This window comes from Simochromis diagramma, unplaced genomic scaffold (assembly GCF_900408965.1).
Source record: "Simochromis diagramma unplaced genomic scaffold, fSimDia1.1 OVJJ01000044.1, whole genome shotgun sequence".
NCBI lineage: Eukaryota > Metazoa > Chordata > Actinopteri > Cichliformes > Cichlidae > Simochromis > Simochromis diagramma.
Window position 1 is genome coordinate 169,229 of NW_024386942.1, and position 13,935 is coordinate 183,163.

The 13,935-nt window shown below is 43.4% G+C and overlaps 2 protein-coding genes and 1 long non-coding RNA gene across 3 annotated transcripts; 2 read left to right on the forward strand and 1 right to left on the reverse strand.

Moving 5' to 3' along the window:
• LOC120737292 (inverted formin-2-like) lies at positions 1–3,065 on the forward strand. Its single transcript, XM_040037907.1, has 10 exons — positions 1–144; positions 281–342; positions 418–520; positions 628–713; positions 814–914; positions 2,175–2,245; positions 2,328–2,435; positions 2,542–2,612; positions 2,713–2,833; positions 2,946–3,065. Exons 1-10 carry the CDS (start codon positions 10–12, stop codon positions 3,063–3,065), a joined length of 978 nt encoding a protein of 325 aa, XP_039893841.1. The 5' UTR covers positions 1–9.
• An 81-nt stretch (positions 3,066–3,146) lies between these two features.
• On the reverse strand, positions 3,147–7,725 carry LOC120737285. The gene is made up of 2 exons (XR_005696713.1): positions 7,141–7,725; positions 3,147–3,501 (listed from the first exon to the last, which is right to left on the reverse strand). It is a non-coding gene; the product is annotated as an uncharacterized LOC120737285 (long non-coding RNA).
• A 1,558-nt stretch (positions 7,726–9,283) lies between these two features.
• LOC120737293 (E3 SUMO-protein ligase ZBED1-like) lies at positions 9,284–11,019 on the forward strand. The gene is made up of 2 exons (XM_040037908.1): positions 9,284–9,834; positions 10,076–11,019. Exons 1-2 carry the CDS (start codon positions 9,332–9,334, stop codon positions 10,719–10,721), a joined length of 1,149 nt encoding a protein of 382 aa, XP_039893842.1. The 5' UTR covers positions 9,284–9,331; the 3' UTR covers positions 10,722–11,019.
• The last annotated feature ends 2,916 nt before the right edge of the window (positions 11,020–13,935 follow it).

Here is a 13,935-nt window from a genome sequence, read left to right on the forward strand (position 1 = left end):
GGTCACTCCATGTGGGCCTCGGTTCAGAAAGAGCCGCCTCCTCACAAGCCCGACTACAGCAGCATCGAGCAGCTGTTCTGCCTCCCGGTGGCCGAACACAAAGACAAGGGGGCAGCTGCTCCTGTCAAGAAGGAGCCTAAAGAGGTGTGCTTGGTCAGCTCTCGACGGTGCTCCTCGGAGCAGAAACACTCAGAAAAACACTGCTAATAAGCAGAGGCGAACAATCAGTAATCCTGTTTTTGTTCTCTTACACCCCCCTTCTCCACCCACCTTTTTATAGATCACGTTCATCGACCCAAAGAAAAGCTTGAACGTGAATATATTCCTCAAGCAGTTCAAATGGTGAGATATCAAACACATTTTTGTGATTTGATGCGTTTTGCTCGTGTTTCTACTTTTTACGTTCTCTCCGTCCAGCACAAACGAGGAGTTTGTGGGCATGATCCAGAGTGGGGATCGGACTCGGTTTGACGTGGAGGTGCTAGAACAGCTGCTTAAGCTCCTGCCAGAGAAGCATGAGGTTTGTGCTGCCAACATCCGTACCTCGAGTGTTTTTATCTGCCAATTAAGGCCCTGCTTGAGAATGATGGTGCTTTGTCTGAGTCAGTGCTTTGTGTTTTCACGTAGATGGAGAATCTGAAGTCCTACCAGGGAGAGAAAGACAAGCTGGCAAACGTCGATCGCTTCTACACCTCCCTCCTTACTGTGCCGTGGTAACCCCCCCCCCCCTTCTTTTAAGTTTATTTCTGCTTTAAGTGTTGCTTACATGGCTGCCGTCTGCGTGACTTCTTCTCTTCTCGCTCTTCTCTTCAGTTATCAGTTGAGGATTGAGTGCATGCTTTTGTGCGAGGAAACTGCTTCAGTGTTGGAGATGCTCAAACCTAAAGTCAAGCTTATGGAGGAGGCCTGCCACTGTAAGTAAACCTTAGTCCCTCACCTGTGTTCGCATGCATTCAGCTATAATTCTTAAGGGAGGGGTTCACCTTAAAATCAGTTTTCTGGCTTTTCATCAGTGTATCTGTTGCACTCTTGACTCCAATGAAAGCACATGGCACTTGCCTTGAGGATATTCAAAGCAGAAAATGTTGGATTTGTGCAACTGCAACGTCTCTTTCCAGAAATCATGATGCAGCTACTCAAAAAAAAAAACAAATCCATAATTCTTATTTTGAGCAGTTTTGTGTGGGAACTATTTTCTCTCTTTACCGAGCCATCTACACCTGGAAGGGTGTCTGGCTCTGCATTCTCCGAATCATGCTGGCTTTTTGCACAATGTGTGTTTTATTGAGCACTTCTAGCCACCACATCCATCTCCGAGGTGGCTTGAAGCCAAGTGAGACAGAGCGAAGCCCACGATCCTCCGCCAGGAAAAGGGTGGAGCTGAGCTATCGTCTCATGTGGAGGAGTTCACGTATTTACAGGTTTAGTTCGTGAGTGGAGGAGTGCAGGATTGGCAAATGGATTTGCTGCACGATATGCAGTGATGCGGGCAGTGTGTTAGTCTGTTATGGTGAAGAAAGAGCTGAGTGTGAAGGCGAAGCTGTCAGCTTGATTAGTCCATCCGCATCATGTTGTCATGACTGAGCCCTGTTTGTACAGGTGAGGAACGTAGTCATCCGCGTTCACTCCTCCACAGCCAGCTGAGGTGAGTGGGTGTCTGACTACGATGCTATCCGGTCGCCTCCTAGGTGAAGACGTTTTGGGCATATCCAACAGGGAGAAAGCCCAGGACACACTGGAGACATTATGCGTCTCAGCTGGCTTGGGAGTGCCTCAGGAAGAGGATAAGGCGGTGGTTTGGGGAGGAAGGAAATTGAGTAGATGGATGAATATATCCACCAGCTTAATGCGAGTAGATGGCATTACAGCCCAGGTGAGAGGAGTATCATTAATGTTTACGTCCTGTTATCTGTCACAGGCGCATGCTTCACGTCGGGATGGATGTGGGCTTCCTTCTGTTCAGTGATGACGATGCATTCACTTAAGCAAGAAAAAAAAGTTCCTGCACAACGAAGCTTGTCTATTTGCTAAATAACTGGGACATCATTTATGAAAATGGCACAACAGGCCTGATTGTGGGGAAAATAAGGAAATTTGATTAAGGGTGAACTTTGTTTTAATTGGCTAGCTTAAAATATGTCTTATATGTTAACACAATGTCACTGGTTTCCCAGCTCTTAGAACGAGCACGCTCATGCCCAGTTTTTGCAGGCTCATCCTCGATGTGGGAAATTTTCTCAACTATGTAAGAACCTCATCCCTCATTTCTCCGTCAGTTGAGCTGACATTTAGACAGTTTGCATTTTTAATCACTGGTCCACTTTCAGGGAAGTCACACTGGGAACGCAGAGGGCTTCAAGATTAGCTCCCTGCTCAAGCTCACAGAAACCAAGGCCAACAAGAGCCGCATTACGCTGCTTCATCACATCCTGGAGGTACGCAAACCGGCCGGCAGCTACTGCAGTGTCTTTTGGGGGTTTTTTTTTTCCTCCTCAGTCATGAAATTGTTTAATCACCCATTGCATGGCTTGTTTTGCAAAGGAAGCAGAGGCAAAGTACCCAGAGCTGTTGGCTCTACCGGATGAAATAGCCTTAAGTGAAAAGGCAGCAGGGTATGGAAATCTTTCATGCAAACTTAGTCTTAATTTTTTTTTCTTCAACTATTTTGTCAAAGATTTCTAACACTTGGCGCTTGTCACCCTTGCTCCTCAGAATTAACCTGGACTCTGTTCAGTCAGAAGCCAGTGCGTTACTCAAACGGCTGAATGAGACAGCCAAGAAAGTCTCCAACTCTGCGGAGGAGGTGAAGGAACAGTATGCAAAAGTTCTCGAGGTAAAACGTCAATCTTTGCTTTTTCTCCAAATGGCTGCAAAACTGCATAACTCGGCACTGTTTTCTTGGCAGCTGGATCCACATCCCAAATGCTTCTCTCTCTCTGCTGCAGGCAAATCTGGAGTTGTTCGGAGAATTAAACGAGAGATTCGCCGCGATTGAGACGAAAAAGGGTGAACTGGCTGTCTATTTATGTGAAGATGCCAATCAGCTGTCACTGGAGGAACTCTAGCCTGGATGTGTTGCCAGGCCCAACAGGCACCAACTGCGATCTTCAGGTATGCTGTACGGCCACAGGCCAGACGTCTTTGTCATACAGTGTCTGCCTTTTCTTCATATAGCGTGACTTGTTGTCCCTCACGGAAGCAAAGATGAGGAGCCCGGCCAGGGTCAGGGCCGCTGCAGCTATTAGGAGCCACCACCTCATGACAACAGGACACACCCTCCTGTTGTGAGTAGACCCCCCGGCCAGAAAGGCTGTTCCCTCCACCGGGCGAGATCACAACGATCGGGCGAGCCTGTGTCGGCTGAGTTTAGATGGCTTCACTTACTCTCCTGCAGTGGCTCTGATGGATCCAAGATGGTCGTTCCGCTATTTTGCAAGCTCCAGTTTTTCCTTTGGAGCACTTTGATCAGAACCCAGTCACCGGGCTGTAATCTGCAAGACACTTGATAGACATCATTACGTTCTTCGTTATTTACAATCATCTCTTTGTTTTCTAACAGCTTAGACATCCATTTTGCTACTGAAATTGCATCTGCCTTTTTCACTGGGTAGATTTCTGGCCACTTTGAGAAGACATCTATAACCACTAGGGCGTATTTTTACCCTTGGCATTCATTTAGCTCAATAAAGTCCATATGGATTGTGTGAAAAAGATAAGGTGGTGTGGGAAAACGGCCTCTTTTTGGTCTTAGATTTCCCTGAGCATTATATTTTTGACACGTCATGCACGTTCTGACAAATTGTTTTGCTGAGGTTTCAAAATTTACAGTGTAGAATTTACAGTGAAGAAATGAGAGTTGACAATACTGGTCAGTCCCCCCGTTGACAAATGCGGCCGTTTTGTGGAGGGATTTTGGCAACACTGGCTTGCCATAACACATCATTAAGTCGTTTGTCAGAACTGCACCGTGTTTTAGCCATTTTGTCTGTTCGGCTGTGCTTGCTGCTTTTTGTTCATTTTGCAACACATCCAGTGGAATCTGATGTGTGTTTACTGCCATCAATGTGATGTTTGTCATTTGTGCCGCCTGTTTTGCTGCTCTGTCAGCAAAGTTGTTGCCTGTAGTAATGAGTCAGTAGGCGTTGTAAGAGGTTGGCATGCTGAACCGGTTTTCCGGTTGATGTAATCATTCCTCTGTTTTGCCAAATTTTTTGCAAAATGATGCACAGCAGAGAAAACATACTCACTGTCTGTATGTATATTTATTAGTTTGTCTTTGTGTATTTCACATGCGCGAATCACAGCTATCAGCTCAGCGCTCTGTGCAGGACATGAAGAAGAAAGTGGTTTTGCTTCTATTATTCTACTATCTGTGGTTACTGCGTAACCTACACAATTTCGGCCTGTGCTGTAAGGTCAAATGCTGTTCTCCTAGCTTCCACACTTGCTGATCATAAGGTGGATCTGGGCCTGGAGTTTGTTTAAATCTCAGAATGTTGTGATACTCGGTTGGTTTCTGGAAAGTGGATGTGGCGGGTGTGTGTTGATGGGCCACATCGTGTAGTGCTTTTAGCTCTGGTGGGGTGTCATTTAGCATGCACTCAGCAGTTAATTGTTGTACAGTTGTGTGGCCTGCAGCTGACTGTACAACTAATTTGTCCTTTGAAAACTGTAAGTTCTTAAGTGGCCGCCTCAAAACTGTTTTGCATTATTTCTCTGTGGCCTCCTCCTACAATCTCGTGTGAAGTGACCTTCCTGTCCACGGTTCTAGCAGGCGTTGTCTCTATGTTATCTGCTGTTTCTGCGTGGCTGTCTGCAGCCTTGGTGTTTGTGACTTTGCTCGCCTCTCTGTTCCTGATAGCCACCTGCGAATTAGTGTTTTTAGTCTATTGTCAACACGTCAGCCTTATTTTTAAGTTACAGAATGCTTCTTCTTTTTTCTCTTCTCTATAGATGCAACACTACATTTTCACTTAAGGCAGTTTTAAATAATTTCTAGTTTTTCAAACAAATCATGGATCTCACACATTTCAAACTTTGAAGTTAGGGTTGTTTCCCATTTATACATATAAATATATATATTTAACTTTGCATTGCTCACAGCTCATAGCTCACAGCTCTCAACCTAGGCATTTTCCAATCATATGCCTAATCACTATGTGTCACTGTGATTCTCAAGTATTGTCACAAGTTCGTTTAAATTTGTTTCCAAAACCAACAAAATAATCAAACAAAAACAAAAACATAAACGTGTCAGAACACAAAAGAAAAAATGCTGCCATCCGAACAAGGCAGAAGTCTGCATATGTTGGCTTTTAATAGCATGCAGCTTCTGCTCTAAAAGAAACAAATAAATAAAAAGAAAAAGAACATGTGGAACATGCTCATCAGCTTAGCAGTGTCTACATATTTAATTCAGCTTCTCAATCCTGTAGTTTTAGCTGTTGTCTACAGGGTTTTGCTTATTGGTTGTTATTATAGGTGTGCTCTATATCTCAGCAGTGTGTCATTCTAGGATGATAGGTTTCAAGCTGGTCAAGTGCCTCTATGCACTTCATTAGTTTAGTTATTCTCTGTATTGTCTTCATCTCACATGTCATTACACTGAGTGTCAGCAAACCTTAAGCTTGATGCAGACTACTGTTTAACAATTATCCACCTCACATCATAACCGACTAAGGTGCCTCTTCATATTAATATTATGTCATTGTTAATATTGTCCTCTTTGTCTTATATAACAGCAATAGCATATTATAATATTTTATCAGTGTGTACCATTATACTACTACTGAGCCAATGTGTTAGTTAGGATCATCTTATTCAGCAAACAGATAATTTAGAATTCATCCAATCTGCGGTCACATTTGTTCTCTCTGTTGCATGGCGGACCAGGCAGTTCTATTATAATATATTATTTATAGTTTATTTTGTATCCATCAAGGGCTTCAGATGACCTGCAGTATCATCCTTTTCCCAGGATGGAGACAGTTACCTTTTCACACACTGTCCTTGGCTGAACAGTGACACAGCCTTAATATACTTTATTTATGTCATTAAAATATTTTCGTGTGAATTATTTGCTTTATATTCATTTTATACATTGTGGGCATGGTCATCATGCCAACTGTGTTTCATTGTTAATATCACTTTACAGGTTGTTATCCTTGCTATTATTAATTTCAAATACTCTAAAGATAATTTCTACTGTAATTTTCCCTTTGTTTATCTTTATTTCGTACTTTTTATATTTATATCTACTCAGTGGGGTCTGTTTTCAACCCTTTTAAACTACCCCAAACTACTGTGATCTCTAGTTTTCACTTAATAAGGGATTATTATGTTCTTCCTGATATGGGTGGTGCTGCAGATGCGGCTGCAGGAATGAGTGTTGGTTTACTAAAAGGATTGTGGGCACTGCACAGTGTCTCGTCTTCTGGTTTTACTAAACTGGCAGTTGAGTTCTGTTCTTCTGACTGTTTATATTTTGTTTTCTTAAATTTCTCAATTTACAGACTGTTTTGTCCGGCCCCTGGACTTTTCTCACCACTGCTCGTCAGCAGGAGTGAGTTTTAATTTCACTTGCTTGATTACCCATCTTATTTATGTATTTACTTATTTCTTGTTTAAGTAATATATACACGATACAGCTGCTATCACCTTCGCTGGTATTAGAGATGAGAGTGGTTGTTCACACGCCCTTCGACTTTCGGACTAGTTCCGAAAGCGGTGTGAACTTTACGAGACGGAACTCGACCGTTCTCTCAACTCACCAGCACGTCAGCGAACAGCAGTAAAAGAAAAACACAGTGGGAGCAGCTCAGTCTCTTATTGGACCGTGAAAATTCAGCTTGCTCCGTTAATTAAAACAATACACACACACATTCACACCTATTCGCGCGACCGGAACCCTTATCATAAGGGGAGCTGCCAGTCTTTCTGTAGACGAGCTACTTACTCCCTAGACCCAGTCTAGACCCAGCTGGGGGAGCTACCCAGAGCTCCAAACCTAACCCACAGAGGTGGGGAGCTTCCAGTCGACGAGCTCCAAGCTACCAGTCGACGAGCTACTTCCGCTATTTTAAATTCCCTGAATTTAAAATACGTTTTTACGCAAGATTGTGTCAGTGTGTCTGTATCTACCTGGTCAGTGTCGCCGGGTCTGGTCCACCTCGATCGGGCCCCACCACCGTGGGTCGCTTTCTAAGACGTTGGCCAAGACCCGAATTTAACGCTCTTGGTCTTTTATCACACACCTAGTGTGTGAGCTGTCGACAGGCGAACAACGTGGACTGGTCACGGAGATGGGACACGATGGAGGCGCTCCGGCTCCGAAGGACCAAGAAATGTTGGGGGAAAACTCTGCAAAAGACCCAGGAGAAATAAAGACACAATGAGACAAAGTTACTTTTTATGCTTTAACGTGCACACGGGTAAGCTGTTAAGAACAACTCACAACCATGAACAGAGGCTTGGCATTTTTATAGGCACAGAGCACAGAGACAGTGAGAACAGGATAAGAAAATAATAAACAGATAAAATAAACAACTCCATATGTGGCGCTAGTCTCGTCAGCAGAGAGCTGGGAGAAAGATAAAACAATCTGAAACAATATGTCCTTGCTGGGAAAATCTGAAAGACACTTCTAAACTACTTATCTTAAACACAGCTTGTACATTTAAAAGAAGGTAAAGTTACATAGAATCATTTTTCCTCTAACAGGTACCATCAGGACTTTCCGAGGACTCTTCATCAAGGCGCTGAAGGTCAGAGAGGCCGCTTTGGTTGATGTCAATCTTAAGAGAGTGTGTGTGTGTGTGTGTGTGTGTGTGTGTGTGTGTGTGTGTGTGTGTGTGTGTGCGCGCGCACGTACTTGGCACTGTTAAATCTTCCTCTTGTGTGTGGGAGGTAGTGTTTTGTTTGTAACATTTGTATCAATAAACTGTGGAAAACTAAGACATGTTAATATGCTACGGCCCAAATGACACAAAGACAAACTGCTATGTACATTTTGTACTTGCGAGATAGTGAAATCCTTCCTTAATGATAACAGGAAAACAAAACTCGGACAGAACAGGCGGCCAAGGCTGAGAAGAGAAAGAAGCAGCTGGCAGAGGAAGAGTCCAAGAGACAGAAAGGAGAGAATGGGGAAAATAAGTAAGTTGTGAAGAGCGCTGTGTTCTTCTACTGTACTAGAAAATTCTGAACAAGATGTGATGTGACTATCGTGTTTCCCATGTCCTCTTTGTGCCCTTCTCTTTAGTCAAGAAAGGTTTTGTGGTCCACTTGAGCAGTGTACCACAAAGAAAGCCACAGCCAATAGAGACGTGGGCTAAATCTGGTTTAAATTTGCCTGTGGCTGTCCTCCCCCATAGACTCTGTGTTAAATAGCTTTGTTTTTATGAGCTGTCAGCGCTAGCACATAGCGTTTCTCATTAGCTGAACGTGAGGCAGCTCAGTTTTGTCATAAACCACAATAAAAGATCTTATTATTATCCTGTTATTGTTATCTTGAAGGTTCTTTTCCAGCTATCATGTTTATAAAGGGAATAAAAAGCATGGGTCCAGCGTTTTACCAAATACAAAACCTCCTTGGCAGAGGTAACAATCAATCACGTTTAAATTATAGCTGTCGAAATTAATGCGTTAATTGCGATAATTAAATTTTGGAATTAATTACGTTAGAATATTTAACTATTTAGCGCAACACGCAGATAAGTCGTTCCCATAATTCCACTTGATTTGTTTACCGCGCCACTGAAAATGGAGAAGCAGGAACAGGATGGCCTTCTGGATGGGGAATTTAAATACAAGAAGAACATAGATGGGACAATAAACAAACGCGTTGTAATTTGCACTCACTGTAGTAAAGAGTTTCAATTTCACCGTTCAAATTCGACCTTAAAATACCACCTTAATGCCAAACACGCGTTTGTCGGGGCAGCAGCTTCACCCGGCCTGCGTCAGACCACTCTTAGTGAACACAGGCCACTCGCTAAGTCTTCTTTGGACAAACTGACCGACAATATAGCCAAATGGATAGCAAAGGACTGTAGACCGCTAAGCATTGTGGAGGACAAGGGCTTTGCGGATGTTTTAAAGGTTGCATCTCAGGACGCGTCCTACAAGCCCCCAGCGAGAAGCACAATAACAATTCGAATCCACGAACTGTATGAAACGGAGAAAAAGAAAAAAGAAGAGGCTTTAGTTCACACAGAATGCGTGGCTCTGACAGGAGACCACTGGACATCATTGAGTAATGACAATTACCTGGGAGTTACTGGCGCATTTAATCACTGAAGCCTGGGGTCTGACATCCTTTGCGCTGACTATAATGAAAACGGAAGAGCGGCACTTTGCGGAGGCTTGTGCAGAGCAGTTCCAGACTGTTGCTCGCAGGTGGAGAATTGAGGAGAAGGTGACAACAGTAGGCACGGACAGTGCGCGCAATATGATCGCCGCGGCTCGCATCATGCCATTCAATCACATGCCGTGTACCGCGCACATTCTACAGAGATGCATCACAGTGAGTCTCGCAGACAGTGGCTTTGTCACTGCGCTGGCCAAATGCCGCAAAATTGTTGGCCATTTTAAGCACAGCCCAGCAAACACAGCAGAGCTGAACGCAGAGCAGGTGTCACTGGGGCGCAAGCAGGAGCCGTTGGCCCAGGACGTGCCTACGCGCTGGAACTCCACGCTGGAGATGGTGAAGCGCTTGATCCGCAACCAAACTGCAGTAACCGCGACTCTGGATAAACAAAAGCATAAACTTGTCCTCCTGACGCCTCCAGAGTGGGACAAACTCCAGAGACTGGAGACACTTCTAGAGCCCTGCAGGTGAGCCTGTCATTGTGACCATAATTGTAGGTTTAGATTAAATGTATCAAACATACATCTTAAATCAGTTTTGTTATTATGAAAATGTCTTATTTAAAAAATAAATGAAATCAAATATTTTATTAATATTACCTAGTATTAAAAAGCTTTTTTTAATTTGCTGTCTTATCTCTGTGTGTGTGTGTGTGTGTGTGTGTGTGTGTGTGTGTGTGTGTGTGTGTGTGTGTGTATTCCACTGCAGATATGTGACTGAACTGCTGGGAGGAGAGGCCTACGTCTCCTGCTCTGTAGTTCTACCAGCCTTCTGCCACCTGCGCCGTGTCATGGAAGTAACTGATGAGGACCCTGCATATGTGGTGAGGTTTAAAGAGAAGTTTAAGGAAGACCTTGCGTCCCGCCAGGAACATACCAACTATGCATGGCTCCAGATCGCAACTGCACTGGACCCACGTTTTAAAGACCTACGCAGTGTGCCCAAGACTGACAGAGAAGCAGTGTGGACCACACTGGCAGGCATGCTGCATGAAGACTCTCCTAGAAGATCACACACTGCAGAAGAAGGTCCAGCCAAGAAGAGGCTGAGCCTGCTGCAGATGGACTCTGAGTCAGAGGAGGAGGTACAGCAGGACAGAGCCATACAGCGCTACAGAGCAGAGCCCTGCACTGCCTTAGAGGACTGTCCCTTACAGTGGTGGGCAGCTCATGCAGGAGCCCACAGCCAGCTGGCCCGCCTTGCTCGCAGATACCTGGCCACTCCTGCCTCCACAGTGCCCTGTGAGAGGCTGTTCTCTGTAGCAGGGCACATTGTGAACAAGAAGAGGTCTGCTCTGCACTCAGAGAACGTGGACAAGTTGGTTTGTCTCAGCAACTGGCTGAAGGATGAGTAGACCAGAGGACCGTGTGTTTAGAGCTTGTTCTATGGTTGAATGTGATTTAAACAATACTTTTCACTGTTGTTCATATTTTTTTGCACTAATCTACCTTACCCAAAAGGATGATTGGAGATTTTTTCTATTTTGCCTGTTGAATTAGGCCTATGTTCTGTGAACTTGAAGATGTATATGGATAAAACAATGTGCTAGATTTAAACGGGTGGAAAACATTCAGTAAAAATCCCTCACAATTATTTGAAGCCCTGTTCTGCATGTACTCACAATTAATAATATATAAAACAAACAAGTGTGTTCAAAACCACTGTCCCGATTTTTACACATATACACATATATTTCGAGTTGCGATTAATCAATTTTTAGGCTGTGATTAATTCGCTTCCAGCACAACACCCAGCCTACGTCAGACCACGCTGAGTGGCCTGCGTTCACTCAGCGTGGTCTTAGCATTAAATAACACTAACAAGTGTGTAAAAATCCTCTGTCCGTATGTTTGCACACATTTTGGTCATATTTCGAGTTGCGATTAATCATGATTAATTAATTTTTAGGCTGTGATTAATCTGATTAAAAATTTTAATCATTTGACAGCCCTAGTTTAAATGGGAGCTTTGAAAAAAAATAACTCAGGATTAAAACTTTGACATTAACATTTTTCTCTGCTAAATTAAGCTTCTTGTTTAATTAAGATGTTGATGCATGATGAGCGTCATTCTTAAGCAAGTGCAAACTTCATGTAGCATATTTCCCCTTGTTGAGTGAGGGACATACTCATTACATGTTTTAGTCTAGAACAGAAACCTGCACACTCTTTTAAGATTAAAAGTGCTTAAAAGGGATTAAAAGTGTGGTTTGTATTGTCAACATATTGAAAGGACCGCATAAAGATTTAAGGATTTTTCTGGAAACCACACAAGGGAGGACAGAAAAATCTCCTATTAATGGTTGTGCCCCATGTTATCTGTCTGACCTGCTGCACCTTTGTGTCCGATGAGTTAGTGTGATGTGGTTTTCATTGAGATGCCACAAGAGTCCGGAGGTACAGAGGTGAACGCTCCTTGCTGAACACATGGGACTGAAGAGGGACATAAACCAAGGACTTTCAACAACATGTAATTTCTTAAACACAGTCCAATCGGTGTAACGTTTATATTTTGTTGAAGGAAAAAAAAAGGCGATGCAAACAAACTTTTTCCCAGCTATTTTAAACTGTAGGCCAGTGTGATGCTGGGATGGAGTGACGTCAGTTCTCAAAACAGCTTGAGCCCAGTTTAAAGCCGGTCCGCGTGAGAGCTGGACAAAAAAAGGCAGTCCTCCGCAACTGTCTAAACTGCATTGTTATTTGGGTCAGAAAGCCAAGAGGAGAGGAGCTTCTATCCCCAAGCCATCCGTGCCCTAAACACACACACCCGCCCTCTCACATCATCTATAATTGACTGAGACAGGACTCTTCCAGACACTAAACCAAGGCACAATGTACATTTCAATTCCTTTAATTTTAAATATGTTTATATTGTCTATCCTGTGAAATAGTCAGATGTCTATTCATATTAATGTACAGAATTCACCTGCTTGCTGCTACTACTGCACATTCACCCAGTGTATATACTGTGTGTGTGTGTGTGTGTGTGTGTGTGTGTGTGTGTGTGTGTGTGTGCTCTTCCTCTACACCCCCCCCCAATTTGTGCACATGTCGAGGAGTGTGTCAGGCTACATTTCACTGTGTGTTATACTTGTATAACTATGCATGTGACAAATAATAAAGAACCTTGAAGCTGGCACATTTGTGAAACTGCTATAGAATTAGGATCTTACATCTGGAAGGTAACACAAATATTTAATCAGCCAATCACATGGCAGCAACTCAGAGCATTTAGACCTGCAGACATGGTCAAGTCAACCTGCTGAAGTTTAAAGCGAGCATCATAATAGGGAAGAAAGTGGATTTCAGTTAAAGTTACAATGAACATGATGTGATTATTTGTGACAGAGGGGCTGATTTGAATATTTAAGTGTCCAGTCTAGAAATAACTAATGCTTGGAATAGTTTTTCAGCATCACTTTGAGGCAGGATGTTCCTAAGTTAGACAATATTGAGCCAATGAAGGACAGTGGCCCTGGAGATTTTCTTTAATTTGCTTAATATGCACGTTAAAGGACAGCTGTTCTGGAGGCCAAGGTGATTTACATGTCACCTGGGAATAAATCCTGTTACCTGTAATATTTTGATCAATTACCAACGATGAAACATCGCTCAGCAGGCCTGGGCTGTATGTGTGTGAGAGAGGAAGTGTGTGCAGTGGCCTTGTAAAGTGTGCGTGTTAGTCCCCATAGGGAAATAGTTCCTCTGCATTTAACCCATTCACCCAGTGAAGCAGTGGGCAGCCACCAGTGCAGCGCCCGGGGAGCAGTGTGTAGGGACGGTACCTTGCTCAGGGGTACCTCAGGGTAGCCGTTCAGTGGAGTCGAACCCCCGACCTTCCGATCATGGGGCCACCACTCTACCTACTGAGCTATCCCTGCCCATATTCCAGGCTGTTGGACACACTCAAGACAGCTATTGATTTTAACGGGGAGAATTTAGAACCATTTTAAACACCCAGGCTGAGATCTTCCTCCACCTCTATTTTTCCAAACATTTTAGTTGAGGTTTTTGGTTTATTTATCCATCTTCGCACATAACAAGATCCTTCCTGCTGCTTCTCCTGCTCTGTTAAAAAACCAAGGCCCACCCCATGCATGCTGGTCCTAACCAGTCTCTTTATTTATAGAAACAAAATGGCCCTACAGCTCTACATAATTTAACAAAATAACACAAACAAACAAATCATTTAAACAAAATATAACCGACAAACCCCAAAAAGTAAACTAACAACAAACTTTAACTAATTTCACAAAAAGAACAAATGGCTCCAACAAGCGACTTTCACTGTTATACTTTCAGTACATTTCAGAGCCTGCATTTCTTCACTTTGTTTACCTGAGCAAAGAAGTGAAATCAAAGCTTCTTCATGGAAATCATGTCAAATGCTGATCTCCATAATTCAAAAATGATTTAGTTTTGCATTTCTGTGTTTTTCAGGCTTCTTTATAAAAGAGCAGAGGTGAGCATTTGATGGTGTTGTTCACTGTCCTCAATCATTTATCTGTGTGTTTGATACTGCAGGAAGAAAGTGCTCCCCTTGATAAAGCCCGCACAGAGATACGGAGA